The sequence below is a fragment of the Manacus candei genome, unplaced genomic scaffold (assembly GCF_025592945.1).
Source record: "Manacus candei isolate 608988 ecotype Guabito, Panama unplaced genomic scaffold, ASM2559294v1 h1tg000019l, whole genome shotgun sequence".
Classification (NCBI taxonomy): Eukaryota; Metazoa; Chordata; class Aves; order Passeriformes; family Pipridae; genus Manacus; species Manacus candei.
In genome coordinates, this window is record NW_026138067.1 from 3,055,602 (window position 1) to 3,077,479 (window position 21,878).

The 21,878-nt window shown below is 39.6% G+C and overlaps 1 protein-coding gene across 1 annotated transcript in view; it reads left to right on the forward strand.

Moving 5' to 3' along the window:
• Nucleotides 1-18,683, forward strand: part of SDC2 (syndecan 2) — a 59,237-nt gene extending 40,554 nt beyond the window's left edge. The window contains exons 2-5 of the mRNA XM_051785315.1: nucleotides 7,455-7,566; nucleotides 15,179-15,312; nucleotides 16,120-16,255; nucleotides 17,478-18,683. Of these exons, the coding sequence (XP_051641275.1) occupies nucleotides 7,455-7,566; nucleotides 15,179-15,312; nucleotides 16,120-16,255; nucleotides 17,478-17,641 (546 nt within the window). The 3' untranslated portion in view covers nucleotides 17,642-18,683. The remainder of the gene's footprint in view (nucleotides 1-7,454; nucleotides 7,567-15,178; nucleotides 15,313-16,119; nucleotides 16,256-17,477) is intronic.
• The last annotated feature ends 3,195 nt before the right edge of the window (nucleotides 18,684-21,878 follow it).

Consider the following 21,878-nt stretch of genomic DNA (forward strand, 5'->3'; position numbering starts at 1 on the left):
CTGTGGTCTCATTCAGCTAGCAGTCTTTTAATACTTCATAGGGGCTTGAGCCTAGCTGGATAGCCTAGGAAGACTATAGGATAACTCATGAGGATCTATTTTTGATCGTTTACTAAATATTTGTTGTAAAATCTGTTGTAGCTGGAGAGCATGGAGAAAGTTGTTTGATCTGTCCTTCATCAGAGATTGTGCTATTGATATTCAGGTGTAAAGATAGAAAGCTCTGCTTGATCTTGCTGCCCTGCTTGCTCACCTCCCTCCTGCATCATCATACAGCAACTTCTGTCCCACCCTGGGCAACACAATTTTTGGATAAGGGTTAGAATTAGAAACTAAAGTTTTATCTTTCTTCTCAAGGTAGGACAAGCCTCAGCTCCAAAGCTGTAAGCAGGCCAAAGACCCACTATGGAGTTTTGTGGTCTTTATAATGGGATGAAAAACATTTTCATTTAAGCTTGAACAAGTTCTTCTATTACTGTTTTAAGTTCTGTTATCACATAATGTACCATACGGCATGTAATTACCTGAGGGAATATTTCTAAAGGCATAGATGACTGTTAGAAAACAGGCACATGAGTTTCTGTAACTTTGTGAAGAGTGTGAACTTAAATCTATCAACTGCAGCACTGTAATTTCTTTGGGACGTGGCTGTGAGTGAACAGTAGCTGACGTGGTGGTAGCTTGTTGGTGTCTTCTTGGATGCAGTGTATTTTTGTATTGTGAGCCATGACATAGACTGCTGAAATGCCTAACACCAGCAAGAGTTGTTTTATTAATGCAGTCCCTGTCAAATACGCCTCTGTTTTGGTAATTAGTCTGGCGTAACAGATTGTGTGCATCTTAAAAGCCAGCATATTTAGGCTCTTGGCTCTGACATGAGGCAATCTCTGTAAATCAGCTCTTTTGGTGGACTCCTCTATTGTTGAAACTAGCAGTAGTAGAAGCAGTTTGCAGTACTTGTGTTTATTTTGGGCTCTCCGCCTTTCCTCAGCAGCCACGAGCGGTCAAACCCTTTCTTTATCTGTCGTGAGAGATTGGAAGCCTAGAGCTATAGTTTTGTGCAGCATCAGGAAGTTATACATGAGGTACAAGGAGCGTGAATAATCTTTCTGGCATGTGCTCCAGCTGTGGTAGTGGCTCTGCTCTGCACCATACAGGATGACAGCCTGCTGTGCCGCTGCCGGCACCAACACTGTCCCTGGAGGCAAACACCACACTAGTGGGGACACCTATACGAAGACAGTTTACTCTTCCACTTTTATCCAAAGAAGGGCAACAAATGTCCTTGTGTAAATGAGCTTTCCAGAACGAGTCATGGCAATCAAAGCTTGTTATTTAATTGGCCAAAGGCAGCGATGGGGGAGATGATGGCTTTTGCAAATTCAGTCCAGGCAGTTCCAATCGCAAGGTTGGTTTTCACATTGGGCGTGCGGATGAGCATGAGGACTGGCATGGAAAGGGACCAGCCTTGGGGAGTGCTTGGAGGGGTTTAAGCCATTCTAAGGTAACACTGGGAGGTGGTAACTCTGTCAAAATTATTTGGAGGAAATGCAGATATTGACTCCTGTATGAAACCCTTGCTCTCAAACTTGGAAAAATCAATCTGGGGGCCTGGTGTTACAGAAAGAATATTTTTGCTGTGATGACAATTACCCAGACTGTGGTGCAGGGCAGCTTCCCTGTGGCCAGTACCCACTCTACTAACATCACCATTGTGCAATCAGTATGGTTTCTCCAGGGGAGAAAATGGGGAGTCCTTAGAGTGTTGTGCTTAAATGATGTCACCAATTATAAGTGTCTTATTTCTCAGAAAATTCCACAATTGCCCACCACCGTGCCTCCTACCACCACTTTTGCAGAAGGCCCCACCATGGTTGGCGCAGTGCACTTGAGCATGCAAAAGTTTGTGTTGCAAGTTCTTCAAAGTGCCAGTGTCACCTTGAAAGGAAATAATGGGGACTACTCTCCGTTTCTTCTATTCCCAGCTGTAGGGCATATCAGTGAAAGGAAAGGCAGGTATCTGTACTAAGACAATTAGTGCTAAACATACCTTGTAACGTAAAATCCTCCTTCAAAATTGCATGTTTGTAGTTGGGTACATATGGGCAGTAGGGAATTGCAGACTGAAGGAGCTGGCAGAGGCTCATCTCCGAGAACTAGTAACATGATGAAAAATGGAAAGTGAATGCTCTTCTGGTTGGCATGTTTCTGTGGGAAAATCTGGTGCATTGAGGTGGAAATCTGATTTTGAAGTTTTGCACTTCAGATTTTTTGTTTAAAATCGTGACTGATTCCTGGGCAAGGTTAACAAACTCTTAATGGGACAGTCTCACCTGTGAGACAGCTTTCCTGGTGTGATGACACCAGAATTGGCAAACAGTGATGGGAAATACCTGCCTGCTTCAAGGTCAGCAATGCTGAGGTCTGTTAGGACTAACTCCTGTTAGGTGACAGATCATAATTCCTTTTGCAGGAAGCCTAGAGAGAAATACAGCTTCTTCACAACTGCCTTTTCTCTAGCCTTCAGTGGGAACCTCTGCAATGGCCCTGAGGCTTTAGGTGAATGCATTCAGGTGGTTAGCTTTCCAAAAACGTAGTGTATATAAAGAATACATCACTCTTGTGAACTCAGACTCACCAGCTGAGCATGCTTTTATGCAAGCATGTAACTGCACTATGTATTAATAGAAGAGGAAAATCTGTTTTCTTTCTCCTTCTAATGTGTAAGATCTCTGCCTGATCAACAGCTGTAACGCTTGCAAATTTTCAGAGGCCCCTGGCTTAGATATTTGTAATATAACATCACTTTTTAAATATTAGTCTCTGGTTCCATGCATACTAAACAGGTTACATCTAAAAGAATTCCATCTAGGAAAAAAGGGAGGCAACGTACCGTTAGTAACCCAGCTGCAAATCTCAAATTCTCTCTCCCATGCTTATACTCAAAAAGGCGGAGAATAAAAATTTGAGTGCATCTGTAAATAATAAAATGTTTCCTTCTATGTCAGCTACTCATTGCTCTTGTGTCTGAGTTTCAAACAGCCATGACAGCCATGGTAGACATTACTTCTTCATTGCTCCTCTCACCAGCTTTCTTGGCTTCATCCAGATGGCATCAAAGTGTGTAAAGTCTTACTCCTAAATCACCCCCACGTAGTGGGAGGACAGACAGTAACAGCAGCACTGAAAAAGGGAATGGCTATGACAGGGTGCTTTGTTCTTTTTTTTGAATGAAATGTGCCATCCATTCCCAATCCTCCTGTTGTCTGATTATTGTTTTTCAGTTTTTTTCTGCTGTAATTTTGATGAATGATTTATGCCTTTCGTGAGATGATGATACAAGAAAACCTTTTTTGCTTTGTTTCCTCTCTCATTTACTGCCAAAATGAGGGTTTGGGTTTGGGTATTTTTTTGTTTTTAATATGTCCTGGATTATCTAAATTTATTAAATTAAAAATTACTTTGGATGTAAGCTTTAGTAAAATAAAGACTTTGATATTTCAAATTCAACATATTGCTGGTATGAAAATGTCTTTTATCTAGTACTTAATGGGTGCTAATCTACACTACATCCATGAGATTTAGATTTATGCCAGTGTAGTCAATAGCCAGACAGGAATCAGTGGTCATTGGTATGCAGCATGTGAAGTATTTGGGTCACAGGATTTTGCAGCATTATATTCTTGGAATAAAAACATAAGTGGGATAACAATGATGGACAAGAATGCAATCTCTGTCAAGAGGTAACGAGCAGTTTTTGTGGCTTCAGGGCCAGATTAAAGGACTGATAACAGAGGCATCCTTGCCTGGTGTTCCTGCTGCTTTAATAGGCCTGAAAATAAGGCTGTTACATAAAAGTGATATGAGGGCTTTGATTTCAATTGTTAGCTATAGGTAATAGTCCCTTAAATATTTGGCCTTCATAAAAACTAAAAATAGTTTTATGTAGCTAGAATTTGCAAACTTTTTTTTTTTTCTCCTAAGCATATTGAAATGCTAGTACAGACCTTTCTCTGTCCAAGCCTACTGACTAGGGACTTGTTTTCCCAACTTTTCTTTTGTGAACATCCTGGAAGTAGTCCATGGACCCCCATGGATTCTCAGCTGACAATCAAGAAAACATTTCTAGAGCAAATACTGAATCAAATTTATTTTTACATAGCATAAAATTGCAAAGCATGTTTTCAGTGCTTGATACTCACTTAAGCACCGTGAAGTATTCTTTTATTTTCATTAACCATCTCTCATTTTTCTAAGCTTAATCTTCACAGACTTATTTTTAATGGCCATGTATTTTTTGTTTAATGTTGGACTTTTCTTTTTATTCTTAGCCTTAAGGCATTTTTCATTCCAAGTGATCTAAGGCAGCCATGTGCTTCTAAACAACTGGGATAAAAGGTGCAAGCTGTGGGTGTAGAGCGAGTGCTCCTACTCAGAGTCTACTCGCCAGCTTGCAAAGAGTCTGTTTGGGAACAGTGCAATGAATGCATTTATCTGTGCAGGTGCTTGGGGATTTTTAAGCTAGAGTATGCTTCTTTGTGCCTTTGGTTTGAGAGGGTGCTTGTGTCCTGCCTGAGTTCCACCAGTGGGCAGAAGCAAGGGGTTCTGGCCAGAGAGGCTACAAAGCATCTTCCTCAGATGGAGCTTGATGTCTGATCTGGATGCATTTGGAGTTCACTGTACCATGTATTTCTCCTATAGTAAATATTGTACTAGTTCTATAATACTGTGGGGAATAGTTTTCTCATTCTGGTGGAGTTGTGCCATCCACAGTACTAGATACTAAGTAATGTTTCACATTGTATCCATTGCATCCCCAGAAAAAAATACAATGGATTCTGAAATTGGGGCTGAAAGCTACCCAGGCTTTTCTTCCTTTTCTGTTCCTCTGTTTTCAGCTGGTTTAAATCCTGAGAACATCCCAGCATTGTAAGAAATAAAAGCTTTTGGCAACTGAAGAGCCATAATTCATCGAAAGAAAGGGAGTGAATATGATGGTGGGGAGCCTGGCTGCCCAGGCACTTGCAGTTTGGGCTAGGTTGGGTTAGCTGCTCAGCTAATTTAGTTCTTACAGGAACTAAATTGTTACAAGAGCTGCCAGGAGTCATTTCTGACTTCTCTCTGTTCTCTGTGAGGCTGGAAAGAGCAAGAAAACAGGACTGCTTGTTTTGACAGGGGAGGGGAAAGTTTTTGGAGGTTTTATTTGGGTTTTGAATTTTACTAAGTTTGCTTCTGACATAGACAGAAGAAGGAAATGGTCTAGGGAATAAATTGATTGGTAAGTTCATATTTTTATTTAACACAAAAAATTCTGGGGATGGATGTGTGATGCTTCTGTTCCCAGACTAGTTTTCATTCACTAACTTTTGCAAACTCAGGCTATTTCTCAGCTCTTGTCAAATGCAATTTCCATTGTTAGGAAATTCCTGCATGTAGGTCTTCAATTTTTTTTTTTCCCAATTTGGCATTGGGTAACATTTACTGCCTCTGATATCTTTTGAATATTGTGTGGCTTTTCTACACTCATGGTCAGCCACCTGCATTTCCTTTTCAAAATGTTTTGGTTTTTTTTCCTGCCTGATGTTAAGGAGTGGTCTCTTTTGTACCATGTTTGTGTCTGAAAGTAAAGTGGGGTGAAGTGGCTTGGTCCATTGTGGCAGCTGGATCAAGAGCAGGATATTTGTCTCGTGACAGGGAGTTGTTTTCCCATACGGAAACAGTCTCAGCTGTGTCTTAATTACAATACCACCTATACACCTACCACGGTACTTCATGACTTCCTTTGGAGACATCTTTTAAAGGAATTAAGTCATTTGATGGTGACCAGACATCATCTCGAATTTCTGCTTTGGACTGCAGCCAGTTCCAGGCAGACCATGTGAAGCAACAGCAGATGAGAGCAGGCCTTTTGTAAACTTATATTAAAACCAGGGTTCTTTCCCCCTCCCCCCCACAACATGTCTCATGTGGGGGGAAAAGTGGCCATAGGAGCAGACTTTGACGAAATATCATGTTGTTTTTCTTTTCCTCTGTAGAAGAAAACCAGGGTAACGTTGTTTTAGTTTAGAGCTGTCCAGAGATGTGTAAGGTACCCCTGGTGCAAAGATCTTTTTACTCTGACATAAACTAATAATCAGGATGGCCTCTCTGCTTTCCATGAAGAATAATTTTTTATTGCAGATAAAACTGAAGAGCAGTTTTTTGCTGTGAAGAAGCTTAAAACAGGAACCTGTTGCCACAAACCTCCTAAAAAGAAGTAAAAAATGTTTTCAACAATATTTTTTAGATCTCTGGGAAAAAAAGTTACCTTGGAAAGTCTGATATGGGTCTTTGCATACAGGAGTTACCCCATATATAGTTTGGCACTCCTTTAGAAAAGCTGGGTAGAATAAAATTGGCAGTCAATGCCATGCAGTAATAAGTAAGATGGAAACATTTGGGACTCAGAGCAGCAGTTTTGGGTGCTTATATGAGATACAGAATAGATGCATTTTGGTATAGCATTTTGGTGTTTGGGTTTTTTTTTACTCAAAAATCCATTTAGAACTGTCATACTTTCTTCAACAAGTCATCTCAAACAGGCATTCACAGAAATGCTGGTAAAAGTAATAGCAATAATAGTACCTTCTCAGTCATCAAAGATACATGGCCCTCATAAGGACGTTTATTCTCTGTTAGAAAAGCTGTGGAGGAAGGCAGTTGCTAGTATTTCGAAGCCTGAATTGTCAGTTTAAAAGATGTTTGATACCTTGTTCTATTTTCAGCTGATTTTAGCAGAATCTCTCTTTAGTGGAGAAATACTTGCAGACATAAAAGTCTGGTGCTAGTTACAAGAAACCAAATTTTTAGCCTATTGAAGCTGCAGTTAAATTTTAGGAGAGACTTGTTCATTTAGGAATTGGAGCATCATGCTGCCTGATCCGTCTGAAAATGTGATAATCCTTAATCAATAGCACTGTCTTAGAAACATTTGTATTCTGTAGTCCCAGTTGTTTGTTCTAATTTCTAAAGAGTTTTGTGACGTTTGGCTCAACTAACCTCTGAGGTAGTTCTTGATACATGTTCTTGTTCATTCCCATTTGAGATCAAATGAACAGACTTCACATGACAGCTTATAGATTTGTATATTTGAGATCTCGACAGAGGGCTTCAGTCCTGGGATTTGCTTCTTTCTTGTTACAGAAGCTCTGAAGAGTGTATTTGCAAATCCTCTTTATTCATTCATGCATTTAATAAGATGAAGTGTGGTTTTCATTGTGTGGCCTTGGATTTTTTTTTTTTTATGCTGTAATTTTTACAAATTTGTATAACAACTTAGATGAATGCGGGCCATAATCTGAAAGTATAAATTTCAGTGTGCCATCAACAACTTAAAAAGTAGAACTGAAGATAAAGAGACTGCTGTGCTGGAGAACTGTTATCTTTTTAACTATTCCCTCTTATCTGTTTTCCAGAGAACAGATTTGACCTCTGATAAAGATTTATACCTTGACAACAGCTCTGTTGAAGAAGCATCAGGCGTCTATCCAATTGATGATGATGATTATTCTTCTGGGTCAGGTTCAGGTGAGACAACACATCACAAATTGATTTAAAAAGTGTAAGAAGTAATGCAATTATTTGAGGAAAAGCCGTGCAGTTTTCCTTTATAAGTTGGGGATGATACTTTCAGTGAATATCATGAGTACTGGGCTCTCTATTTATGGAGCACTAAGCACCCCTGCGGGCTGGGTTTTAAGTATTAACTTTCTGCTCTTTTCTCTTACGCCTTAGTTGCATCATTTCACTGCGTTATTTTCTCTCTGCTGGGTATCTTCTTTCCCTCTGGTTTCTGTGTAGGTCTCTCTGGAGTTTAGTAATAAGGATTAGGCAAGGCTTAGTTCTCCCATGACATAATGCTAATTTAGCAGCAGCAATCTTGTTTTCTCTTATATGCAGTCAGGTTCACGTAAACATGGTGTCCATTTCTCTTTTGTTGTTGTTCTTTTAACTTTAGAAGTCTAGATACTGCCGAAAAAACATGAGTTTTCTCTGAGGTAATTACATGCATATAGTGAATAAAGAAATTCTTAAATATAACATTCTGATTTCTCAGACTTAAACACTCATTAGAGGCATGTAGCTAGCTGAAAATTTTTCAAAAAAACTGTCAGTGAAACCTCATTAATCATTACTCTTAGAAAGCCTCTTTGAGGAGTATCTTCTAGACTAGCTTGGTGGCTTCAACCATTAAAAGCTAAGTGAAGGATTTTATGGTAGTTCTGGAAAAAGACATTTCCTTATTGTTGTGAGTATTTGCTGAGCTGTTGTGGAAATCCCATTTATTGTCCAAGTATGTTACTTATTTTTTGTTATTGTACTTTTTGTAATATATCTTTTGATGTTTATACATACTGGTTTACTTTTAAAGGATGAGCCCTTCTTCTAACACCTTGTCTATGTTATCTTGTAAACTACACTTGAGATTTTTTCGAATTTGTGTTTTTCTGTTCTTTTGGTGATTCAAAGATATGTTAAATTAAGTCTGAAGAGGTCTGATTATGCTGCCAGGCAAATCCAGGCCCATGGTCATTGGTATCTGGGTGATACTCTGTGTTTTGAGAGTCCTCTGTAGGGGCAATTTGACATTCCAGTGAGATCAGAGGCTTAATTGGACCTCCTTGCAGTAGACTTCTTCAAGGAGAGATTTATTATTTCATTTGAAAAAAATAATTAATGAATCAGTGATTTCATTCAGTTCACAGTACTGCCTAAGGAAAATTTCGACCTCCAGGAAAAAATGCGCTTTCAGTCAACATCCCCTTCTGTCCTGTCTTCAGGTGCTGGTGACTTTGTAAGCTTCGGGAAAGGACATATATTGACAATAAATAGTTGTATGAAGAATGGTCTGGTTTGGGGTTTTTTTCATCCCTCTGTGGAGTTTTGCTGTTTCTGATGTGGATAATTCAAAATACAACCCTGGTTTTGAAGTGGAAAAGACTACACAAGAACTGGCTTCAGATTTTGTTAACCCAAGGTTTATAAAGGGCAACTGTAGGGTACTACACCTGGGGAGGAATCACCCAAAGTACCAGTACAGTTTGGGGCTGACCCACTGGAGAGCAGTTCTACTGAGAAGGACCTGGGAGTCTTGGTGGATGACAAGTTTGACCATGAGCTGGCAGTGCCCCTGCGGCCAGGAGGGTCCATGGTATCCCAGGATGCATCAGGAAGAGTGCGGCCAGCAGGTTGAGGGAGGTGATCCTGCCCCTCTGCTTGGCCCTAGTGAGGCCACATCTGGAGTACTTTGTCTAGTTCTGGGCTCCTCAGCTCAAGAAAGACAAGGAGCTACTGGAGAAGGTCCACTGGAGGGATACAAAGATGATGAGGGGTCTGGAGCATCTCTCGTATGAAGAGACAATGTGAGAGCTGGGCCTGTTTGGTCTAAAGAAGAGAAGACTGAGAGGGGAATCTTTTTAATTCATTTAAATATCTCATAGGTGGGCGCCAAGAGGATGGAGCCAGAATCCTTTCAGTGGTGCCCAGTGACAGGATGAGGAGCAATGACCATAAACTAAAACACAAGAAGTTCCACCTCAACATGAGGAAGAAATTTTTTACATTGAAGCTGCCAGAGCACTGAACAGGCTGCCCAGGGAGGTCGTGTAGTCTCTTTCTCTGGAGACATTCAAAACCCACCTGGACATGTTCCTGTGTATCCTGTTCTAGGTGACCCAGCCTTAGCAAGGGGGTTGGACTGGATGATCTTCAGAGGTCCCTTCCAACCCTAACTATTCGGTAATTTCTATGATCTCTGTCATAAAAGTGGAGTCAAAAGGACAGAATCTAGCTCTAGACATCACCAACAGTAACCCCTTGGCTTTCTTTTCTTTCTTTTCTTGTGCTCAGCCTTGAGCCGTGGGTGGAAGATGGAGTGTATGGCATGCACTTTTACTGTCTCTGGCACTCTCTGTTTCTTTCCTACAGGAAAACAGGAAAAGTCTCATTGTAGACTGAGACAAGCTGGATGCCCCTGCAGATAACTCATGTGACAGTACCCAGATCTAATATTTTTGAACAAAGCAAGAAGTCTTTAGTTCAGGGAAGCAAAGTAGCATCCTCTCCACCCTACTCCTCCTATGCTTACTGCTATCTCTGTTTTATATAGAAAGTGTCCTGCAGCTGTAACATTATCAGTTTTTCTGATATTATGTTCAGTCTGTCTCTCTTTACTTGATACTCAGTGATGTAATATTTCTAACAGAAAGAACCTTCCCACTCATGAGTGGTTTTCTTGCTATGTAATTCCAGTCCAAGCAAATTTGATCCAGCAAAAGATCCAGAATGACAACACACTGACTCCTTTCCTTGCTATGAACATTGTTAGCTGCCACCAGGCCTATGGAGATTAAAAGGAATTGTCAGCACCACCATTAATGCCCTTGCAGGTCTTCAAGCAGCATTAACATGGACAAATGTCACTGTAGGCATGACACATTTCAGACTAGAAATTGGCTTTCCGTAAGGAGTACCAAAGGTATTCTGTTTTTTTCTTTTCTCTCCCTTCATAGCCTCTTTAACTACTGTTGTGCCTTTGCCCAAGTGTTCAGTCCAAATCCATTGATCAGCAATTTGCGAAGGAGCCATGCCTGCTTCCTCATCGTCCTATATCAACAGTAGAATATCCATAGTGAATTCATTAGTCCATTGTTTCTTTATTGCAGTCTCCATCTCTGAGGGAATGCTTCAGTCTATTGTCACTCTTTTTAGTGTTGGTGGTTTATATAGGATAACAATAAAAAGTAAAAATAGTTTTCCTGCCTATATACAACTTGAAATGCTTTTATAACTAGTTACTTTTTTCTCTGGCATGAAAGATTTTCACTGAGCCTTGATCTTGGAGATAAGTGCAAGTAACTGCTAAGAAGTGTGACTACCCTTATGTTAAGGAAAGGTACCATCACTTTCAGATTTATCTGCAAGTTCTTTGGAAGACTGCCTGTTGTTCTTGTGTCTTCTCTTAAGTTACTCATGGTAAATACATACAATATATATATATCAGAAAATCATGCAAATTTTTCCTTGACTTTCTTGTCTTCCCCAACCCACTATTTCTCAGCAGCTTGAGTTGAGAAGGTTAGCTCAGGATGAACCAGGTGTAGACTGACTGGGGACTGTTCTTGGAGGAGAATTGTGGTGATAGGATTGGAGTTTCTCCAGGCAACACAAGAGCAGATCTGCTTTGGCTCTTGACCTAAAGGGAAGCTGATGGGGGGTCACATGGCTGGGGAGTTGAATGGCCAGGGGCCGTGGGGCTGGGGAAAGGGAGGGCACGGGCACTCTCCCAGGTGCTGAACAGGAACCATCATGGGTCCATGGCCAACTCTGGATGCCCCTGGCCTGTATGGCAGTGTGTCTGGCAGGCATTCCAGCTGGGGCCACACACCCTCTCCTGCTGTGCTTCCTCTCGTGGTGCACACAACACAGAAAGTATTCATTTTCCCTTTCCTAAGGTCCCACTTGTAAGTGCCTTTCAGATCATCTTGGAGCAAGAGCTTCCTCTGTCCACCTGCTAAACCAGCCCAAGCATGCTTCATGACGTTGGTTGCGTGGTTGTCCAGGTCCTCTGACATAAAAGGCTTTGTTGGGGTTTTTTCCCTCATTGGGTGAGAGTTATCAGAGACATGACATCCTTGCACTATCTCCAATTATTTCAGCTGCAGTTCCCTGACAGGGCACTAGTATTATGTTTTTAGTGTCATCTCTGGGTACCAACACTATGTTGATTAGAATTGCTTTGGGGACTTTGCAGTGAATAGGAATGAGGTAAGCCAGCTAAAAATGTGTAATTTTGGTGTGTGTCACATCACTGATAGAGATCGAAGGTGTGAGATGGTGGTTATGTGTGTGCCCACCTTATCACTAATTTGCTTGTGGTGGTAGTACTCCTATAGTGTGATGTGCAATAGCAGACAAATATGATGCCAAAAGACGGGGAGAAATGATTGGATTTGTTTGGTAGGAAGTGTTAATCACTGGCTGGTTTGCAAGTAAAAGTGCTAACTACTGTGGGCTTTTTTTGTCTACAACTATCTATAAAGTGATTTCTACTTTCTATCCAGTAATTTAAGCTGGCACAAACTTGATTTTCTGACAAGTTTCCTCAAGCACTGAGCGTGGTAAAGAGTATTCACATTCCTGTCATCCAAGGGGTGGCTAATAGACACATCACCAATATTAGATATTTCCAATACAACAGCACAATTTAGAGCTATTTTGACCACTATGAAGACAGCAGTTGGGCATCCTGAAGAAGTTACAGTGGATAAAAGATGGTGTGTGATGGTTGAGAGCTCTCAGCTCTCTTCCACAGAGATGGCTATGGGTTTAATTACTGCAGGGTTTTTGTGGTACCCTGACTAAGAAGGCAGTATCTATTTGTAGGGGGACTCAAGGCAGTGAATACCCAGCACCATCACCCAAGCTGACCAAATCTAGAAACCACGTACAGAAACTGTGATATTTTCAAGACGAAGAAGTAAGCTCTTATACTCCAACTGCTTCACCGTGTTCCTCTTAACAAACCTAGCTGGAAGTTACATTCCTGACACTAGGTATTTTCTTTCCAATCCTATTTGGATTCAATGAGGGAAGTGGTTCTCTTTTTTGTGCCTTTTAGGGAACATGATACTATGTAAAATGCTATTGCTGTGTTTTGGAGAGGATTAGTGATGGGTTTTTTGATTCTTCAGTCTTATTTACAGGTAATTCTTAGAATACTACTGTCAGTATAGCAAGGGCAATGTCTTCCCCTTGTTTAGATCTACTCCATGCAAATCTGAGGCCTGTCTAGATAAAGCTAATTGGAAGGCAGGAACCGTGGGGATGTGTCTGAGCCAGTAACTGAGTCAGGCCTAAACGGTAGGTGCTTTGATGTTTTAGGAATTGTCAGAATTCTCCTGAGACCATATGCAAGAGGATTTGGGTACCTTTGGTGAAAATCTAGTGACTAGTCCCAGAGTTAGATCAGTCACCCATTTGTTGAAAGACGGTAAATCTGCATCATCCTTAGCCAAAGAAGTTCAGACCTGTAGTGCTTACCATTTTATCTGGCAGACACAACTACTGCCCGAAGCAAAGGTGGCATCTAAGGATTTGGAGGAGCAGTTGTGATTAAATGGGGCTTTTTATTTCATAAAAAGAAGAAAATAAATTTCTGTACTCTTAAAGTGGGGTTTATCACATGTCTAATCTGACAATCAAATTTAGTTTCCTTGAGTGAAAGCCTTGTGTAATATGGAGGAACTTTGGAAGGTAAAGCAGGCTGAGCTACCCATTGGGCCATTATTTCTCAAAGAAAACTCTTGAGTCAAAGCCAGAAAAAAATTCCTGTTGGATGCCTTTCCTCACCTATGTTTTGAAGCAGGATGTTGATTTTTTGATCTCTGAGTAGCATTTCAGGGAAATACCTGATTCTTGTTATGAGGTCTTCATTCTGAAGGTTGTGCTGTAATTTTGGTACATCTGAAGGTTTTTTCCAGTATTATTCTGTGCCAGTATCTTTAATTACTTTTTTTAATGATTCTAAATTTTATTTTCTACCATACAAAGGTTGTTTTAGTTATTGTCTTGTTAATACCGTGCCTTTCAATGCCAAATGTATGTAATTCTTGATCGTGAGTTCAAAACATCATTATTGCACTCATATTTTCGGCCTGTTTTATTTCTCTAAGAAAATAAGTTAAAAAATCTGTTTGGAATGAGTGAGTCATACTGTTCTGTTGTAAGAGGATATCTTTTCATTTGTTAGGAACTATTCTTATGCACATTTGCTAGATTTATTACCCAATAGTTACTTGGGTAACCAGTGCCTGTAATGAGCAGAACACATTGAGATTCCTAAGGAGTGTCCAAGAATAGGTCAATTCTTTTTCCTCTTTCAGGTCTTGCAATAATTTAGTCTCTTTCCTGTTCTTCTTCCTTTCACTATCACTAAAGGATATTTATGAGACATGTCCATTATCTTATTCTAAAGGAGCCTTCATACTCCATCAGAGCTTTGAATGTGAAGGAAATTAAATTTAAGGTAATCTTTAGGGAGTTTTTTGTCCTCTTACTCATTTCAAAAGAAAAAAGGCTTCTGAATTATGTGGAGTTTAAAACCATGGGAATTCCTAGTGACTGAAACATAAAGTAATAACAATCTGCTTTTAGATAGAAAATGATTGGTTTTTTGTTTGAGAGTTCAACAGATGTGCTGTAGAGGAGAAATTTTGTTGTTGAAGGAGTATGTTACAGGGAAAACTGTTCAGCTCAAGGTATAAGTAAGGTTAAAGAAGTTTACTGATTTATTTATGATATGTAATTAACTAGCAATCATTGAACTATACTTTTAGGCTTAATATCAGCAGATAACCACAATACCTGCCACTTATAAAATGGTAACATACAACCCCAAATTTCTAAATTACCTTCTGTAACTGATCCAAATGTGTGCCACATGCACACAGACATCCTTCTCACAGGCTATGGGTGTGTAAGCTCCCCTTATCTGAATGTACCAGACTCTCTGCCCATACACTCTTGCTGTAGGATACTCAGATACCCCCAGCCCCATGTGATCCAGGGCATCACCACCTCCTGCCACCCCCAGGAGATGACCCTGCACCCCAGGGTGTTGGTTCCAGCAGTGCCCCCATGGTGGCTGTGGGAGAGCTGGAGGTGGCTGCTGGGGGCACCCACAGGGTGGTGAGTGGCACTGCCAAGCCCCAGCAGAGCCCCTGGTGTGATGAGGCCTCATCAGACCCCATGGCACCGGGTCTGCCCATGTCACACCAGCCCTGATGGCTGCTGCTTCCACTCCAGACTTTCTACCCCTGTTACAACTGTTAATGCTTTCGTCTTACCTCTTTTCAGGATGGGTCCTTCTGTATGAAAAGTATCATGGTCATTTCCTGATTACTGTTTATTCCAGCTGATGCACTCCCTTCCTTATTCATGGGATCACTTGGGTCAAATATTGTCCTGACAGTTTGGGGCACACTGTTTGCACTCACATCTTTATCTTAGCAGGCACTGTCATCTAAGCCCCTTGCCTGGGGTGGGCTGTGCAAGCACCTCTATGTTGGTGTCATAATAAAACATATAATTGGTCTGGAAGAATTTCACAGGTTAATGAAGTGTTATGTTTTGTCTCCAGGTGCTGAAGAAGAGGAGGATAGTGCAGTTATAACAACATCCAGAACGCTTCCAAAGTTACCAACTACTAGTGATGCATCTAGGGCTGAGACCACCACAGTGAAAATGCAGACCAAGGGGCCTGCACAAACAAAGGTGCGTGGCTGGAGAGCAACACCATTTAAAATTACTCCACTGTACCCTATTGATGGCTTGATGTTAACACTCTTTTATTTATATGGATTAAAAAGCCCCCACAAACTTTACTTAATGCTACTATAGCCTGTTAAATGAGTCCAGCGCTGTTTGGTTTCATTCCTACTGGAAAGTCTGCATAGAAATGTCTGGATTTCACATGAAAGAAAAGAGAGATGCAAAAAAGAATATATCATGATACACAGGACAGTTTCTCATGATACTTTTGAGTCTAAGCTGTACCTTTTTTACATCTCTCAAAGAGTTATTAGAGAAGTCTGCATGAAACTTCCCTTCTCAAGGGAGAATGCTGTGTGGTTTGACCGTAGTTTGAACACTTGCCAGGTTCCATTAACTATTTCAGTATTTCTTTCTACCACCTTAAGTAGTACTGTCCAAGTTACCTTCAAAGGCATTCTGCATATAACAAACCTGATATATTAATTTCAGAATTGTTATTTCATTCCGAAGCTGTTATTCTGATAAACACAGGCAATATTAACAGCTCTTTGCTAAATATACATTTGAAGGTTTTAAACTTACAGGTAGTGTTTTTCATTCTGACATCCTGATGACAAATAGATCCAGTTACAGTGTTGTCTAGACCATCTTTCTATGGTCTAAAAACTTTCTATGTGTTGTGTTTGGTATTGTGGAGTATGTGTGTGAAGCCACAGCTACATGACTGCCCATGACAGGCAGTGACTGTGCTAACTTGTGGTGTACCCTCTTTGTAAGCAACGCTCTGTTTCTCTTTTTGTGCCACAGTCACCTGAAGAAATTGATAAAGAGGAAAGATCTGAGGTGGATGCCAAGAAAAAGAGCGATGAGCCAGGGGATGACACGGATGTCTTCACTGAGAAGCATTCAGAAAACCTCTTTCAGAGAACAGAAGTTCTGGCAGGTGAGGCAGTGTTTGCCAAGGTCTATCTCACCAGAAATAAATAGAAAACAGAAGGGATTCATATAAAATAATACAAACTCAACATCTGAGTTTTCTTGGTATATTCATGGTATTAAACACGTTAGTACCAAGTACATTCATAGTTGGTAGCCAGTGGTTGATTTGAAGAGAATGAAATGGGCATCTTCAGGAGATATTTGATAGTTAAGTCTATTGCTAATTGATTCAATGCCCACAAGTTGAATACTGCCAGCTGAGTATCTGAAGCTTCCACAACTCATAAAAGGAATTACAATTTGATTGATGTTTGCAATGAAGAAATGTATTTCTCACCTCCCAAGAGCACGTTGCTGTCTGGTCCATTGGTACAGATGGACACTGCCTGGGAGGAGCTCATGGCAGGTGTGGATAGAGGGAGAGGGATTGATGAGCACCAACTGTTAGGGTACAGATACCCCTTAGGATACAGAGGGTCTATTTCCATGCATTACTCAGGGAAGCAAAAGATGGCCACCTTTGTTTTCACTACATGTGAGGGGTTTTTTGGTGTAAGAACAGTGTTTACAGGTACACTTCCCCCCCATGTCCTTGGAAGGGATGTTGGGAGCCATGAAGTCACACAGTTTTGGACCACATCTTCCAATGAGCATCAAAATGTGAAATAGCATTAAATCCACATCAGTGGAAGCGTGTGGGTTTGCTCCTGAAGTCTAGTTGGAGTTGATACTTTGCACACACTCACAAGTGCAAGAAGTGTTCTCTCCTGTTATTCATCAATAGGAAATTCATTTCAATCTAGAGTCAGTGAAAAGGGACAGAGAAAAGGGAAAACCCATTTCTTAGCTAGGGTAACAAAATACTTCTTTTAAAGCCAAAAATGTAATTGTTGAAAAATGAGTTTGAAAGACAACTTTATGCTCTGGCAGTACTAGTGGCTTTCTTAACTGGGGTTTTGAAAAAATTCTAATAACTTTTTTAGAACTGTGGGTTGTTGGATCACTGACTTGTAGGTGGAATGTCCTTTTAAATGATTGCCTTCGTAAACACAAACAAGCTTTCTGACAATATATTTCAGGATACTAATAATGAAGACAGTTGCATAATGGAAGCCCTTTTCTGCAATTTGAAAATAATAGCAAACTCGTTGTGTGGGGTGAAAAAGAAACATGGTGCTTAACTTGTTTTTCTGGCATATTGTAAATCTCTGTTTCTTTGATTACAGCTGTTATTGCTGGCGGAGTTATCGGTTTTCTTTTTGCAATCTTCCTTATCCTGCTGCTGGTATATCGCATGAGAAAGAAGGATGAAGGCAGTTATGACCTTGGTGAACGTAAACCATCCTGTGCTGCCTATCAAAAGGCACCTACTAAGGAGTTTTATGCATAAAATTCCAATTTAGTGTCTCTATTTATGAGATCACTGAACTTTTTTAAATAAAGCTTTTGCATAGAATAATGAAGATTTTTTTTTTTTCATTAAAGAGCCATTACGGCACCTTTATGATAAAACCCATTGTATTTAAAACTTTTCATGTATTCTTTTAAAAATGTAAAATTAAAACTTAACATTTGCAGTGTTCTGTGAATAACAGTGGCAAAGCATTATTTTATAAAACCATTGATGTTCACTGAATGATTTTTAAAACTTTATGCATAAATATAAAATAATGAAAATTATTGTTTTATCCTATGGTTCAATGAAAGTTGTTTAATTTTTGTCAGCATGTCTCAGATTGATCTTACAAGTTAGTTTTTATTTCATTAATTTATCTGTTTCCAAAAAATGCCTTTTTGTAGTTGTCATGGTGCAATTTGTCTTCAGATAATTCAGATAACAGTAACTTTTAGTGTAAATGTAATTTTTCAGCTATGTAAACTTTAACCTTCACTTTGTATAAATTTAAGTGTCAGATTATCAATTTTACACTTTGCATTGTTTCTCAGCTTACCTGTAGCTTCAGTGAGATTTGTAACAGTAAATTAATGTGTAAAATTGGATTATTACTACAAACTGTATAGTCGTATTCTTACTAAACAAATCTCCTGTAAGGAAGATTTGGAGTAAGCTACTGACGAACCTAAGCAAACCCAAAGACTCTAACAGTATTTTGAGAAGTTGCTGCAGATTTCTATGGCCACTGTATTTGTTAGTTATTTTCAATTTGAAGGTACAAGTAGAGGTTTAAATTTTTGTTCTTTAAAAATGCATTTAAGTTGTAAACGTCTTTTAAAGCCTTTGAAGTGCCTATGATTATATGTGACTCGTCGCAGACTGGTGTTAATGAGTATATAACAGTAAAAGAAAATGTTGGTATTTTATAAGCACAGACAATTCTAATGGTAACTTTTGTAGTCTTACATGGATAGACATAATTGTAATTTGGGAACATAAACACTACTGAATAAATCATGTGGCCTAATACTGAGAATTCCATTGTGATATACTTTTGTATGCTTTTCATTTTATGTCTACTTGCTTATGTTCTAATGTCACAGAGTACATCTAGTAGATCTTAAAAATCTAGACCAAAAAAAGAAAGGCTGTTGATCAGACTTATCCTCACACCAGATTTATTGCTGAAGCGGCAGAGAAAAACGAGAATGTTCAATTCTTGCATCTGGTGTATGAGTTATGAATCACTTGACTGTTGCATTATATTTAATGGCAGTATTGATGCAGACCTGTTCTTCCTGCAAATGTTGTTTTCCCTACTGTAAAATTCAAAGGAATACCCTAGCTCATTTACTGTGTGTATTGGTTTTTGATTTGTTGTTTGAGTTTGGTTTTTTCCCTGGCCCGTTGGAGAATTTTGGTTTATTCTGCTTGGACTCCAGTAGAAGAGTTGAGACAAGTGGAATGTCTTCATAAGAGAAGAAAGAAATATTCCGGATAGAAGAGAAAAGGTTCTGTTGCTTAGACCTTAGAAAGGTGTTGGATAGAGGGACATGTGGCGAAGACGATAGTCTGCCTCCTTATATTATGCTTTGTAACAGACAAATGGCTTCGTCTTCTGCTCTGTTGACCTCCTAATTTTTTATTTTTGAGATTTCCAAAATATAGGTGTTCAGGATGTCAAGCTGAAGTACATCTCAGAAATGGCAATGTATTGTAAATAAGATCTGGTAGCTCTTCAGATAAGAGTTGCATAATTTGTATTTGTTGCTGTCCCAAGGTCAGTGGTCATTTAGGAACAAACAAATGCTATCCTGTGCTCAAATATTTAATATATTGCTTTTTACTTAACTGGCAAGTTTTTTGAAGCCATACAACTTCAGCAAGTAAAAACAGGGTAAGAATTTAACAGGTATATCTTATTGTGCAATATTTAGTGAACTTCAATTAGTAAAATAACTGCTTGAAATAACTGTGCCAAGAAAAGAAGATTTCTGGCAAATGCTGTGCCACTGCTGTAAAATAAAGCATTTGTTAAAGTGCCAAAATAAAGTCTACCATGCCTAAACTAATACTTTATTTGTATAGTCTGACATCCAGTTTTTTGAAGCCCACTTTGCTTAAGGTAGTAGATCTGAATTTCCTTTAAGAGTGCAATTAATATTGCTGCAAATATAGCTATAAATATTAAACACAAGATAAACTGACTCCTCCTTCTTCTTAAGCAAATTAAGTAACTGTTTTGATCTTACTTATATATGTAAGACTCTGCCTCTATACCTACTGTATAGGCCACTTTATCCTACATAGACATCTGTCGTAATGAAGAAGGCTGCCAAATATTATGCTTGTCTAGTTTCTTCTGCATCTGTTTACAAACAGAAGCAATGGTAAAGTTTCAGCTTTATTTTACCATTCACCTTTTTTCCCCTACACGTCCATTACTCACTCTGTTATATGCGGAAGAGTTAATGCTTCAGCTTTGTAGATGAACCCGAATATTCCAGTCCTCCCACCCTCTCTAACAAAAACCTGAAACCTTTTTAACATGCAGTAGGTGTGTTAGCAGAATTTATCATCTTGTGATCTCTTTGCCTTTCTGTTTCAAGTGCCAAACCATACTATTAGGGAAAAATTCTAAGAGTCTTGGTTATAAACATCAGTTCAGTTTTCATCAGTCTGAAAACCAGGCTGATGCACTCGGCTTCCAGCAATGCCGTTCAGAAGAAATCGGCAGCTGAATGTGCGTCTCTCATGCAGAGGCTTCCTAGCACAAGTTGGTCTTTGGTTTTCCTTCCCTTTTGTTCTCCCCTTCCTGGATGTGTTTCTAGCAATACTCTGGCTTCTCATGGATGTTGCTGGGCAGCTGGGAGTCTCAGTGCCAGACTCTGGGTGCTGCGCCGCCTGCCTGCAGCTAGCAATGGCTTCTGTACCTCTGGGATGGCTTTTCCTAGAGACCCTTGGCTCTGCTGTGCTGGAGCCACTGCAGCAGCTCTGGAATTCCTCAGCAACCTGATACGGTGTCTCCTTGTGATTGATAGGCTCTAGTATTTATCAAAATGCCACTTAGCTTTGATTTACCCTGGGTTATAAATGGTTACTTCCTCTTAGATTCTTAGCAAATGAAGCCAAATGCAAGTAATATAAAGCTGACGTTGAAAGAAGGCTTTTGCTTTGGCTTTATTCATGGCAAAATAACTTCAGAAGTTGAGTTCCTGGTTACTCTGCTTGCCAACTTTACGAGTGAATTGTAGCTCATGTTTACAGGCTGTATAGTTAGCTTTGTCTTCATTTTGAAATAGGATAAATTAAAATAAAAATTGTCCTCTTGTATCCTCTAACAAAAGAGCAGCATATTTATAACTTTGACTACTTGTTGCTCTTTGTTTTTCCTTGGAGCTGTGTATGGAAATGATGGTGGATTTCAGTCTTAAATGACAGATGCTAATTTTAAGCAACATATGGAATACAGGAAACTTTTGTAAGGACAGAAGTATCTAGATAAACATTAAATAAAAACTATTGGAGTGAGGGAGATGAGGATATTATGCTGAGTATTATGTACTTTGCTCAAGTAAGCAAATGAGAAGGGAAGAGGAATCCAAGGGGTGAAGCTCTCTAGGGAAACCATTATTCTTATAGATGGAAATAATACAGCAAGTTTTTTTAGGCTTGCAATCAATTTTATTTGTTACTTAGTACTTGCTTAATCAGACTGACATAATTTCCTTTAAGGAAATGTTTGTTGTCCACCTTTAATGAGCATAAATATTAATTTTGTTACATTTAAGCTTTTGTCTGTGTATCCCAGAGCTCTGAACCTTGGTGTCAAAACTCTGTGCCGTGGACCTTCAGAGTATTGCCTTTCCAAAACTTTCATCAGGCTGAGGAAATATGACTTTGCTGTACAGTTCATCTGAGAAAAAATACAGCTCATATACCACTCCCTGGCACGTCTTCTGGTCTTGGGATCGTTCATGGCTGGAGGAAAAGAGCAGTTTTGCTAAGGAGCTGGAGCAGGAGAGGGGGATGCTGACATGTGCATTTCATTTCCTCACCACTCTTGAGCTGACCAGGCACTGAGTTCAGCTGCGTGGGTGGGAGTGGGGGAGCTGTAACCCATCCCTGCCATTGGAAAAAAAGATGCCTTGCTGAGATTTCTTCCTCTGTGAAGTAAAATAAGTTGTATATTTTTTTCTTTGAAAACAAACAAATGATAAAACTTAAGCTC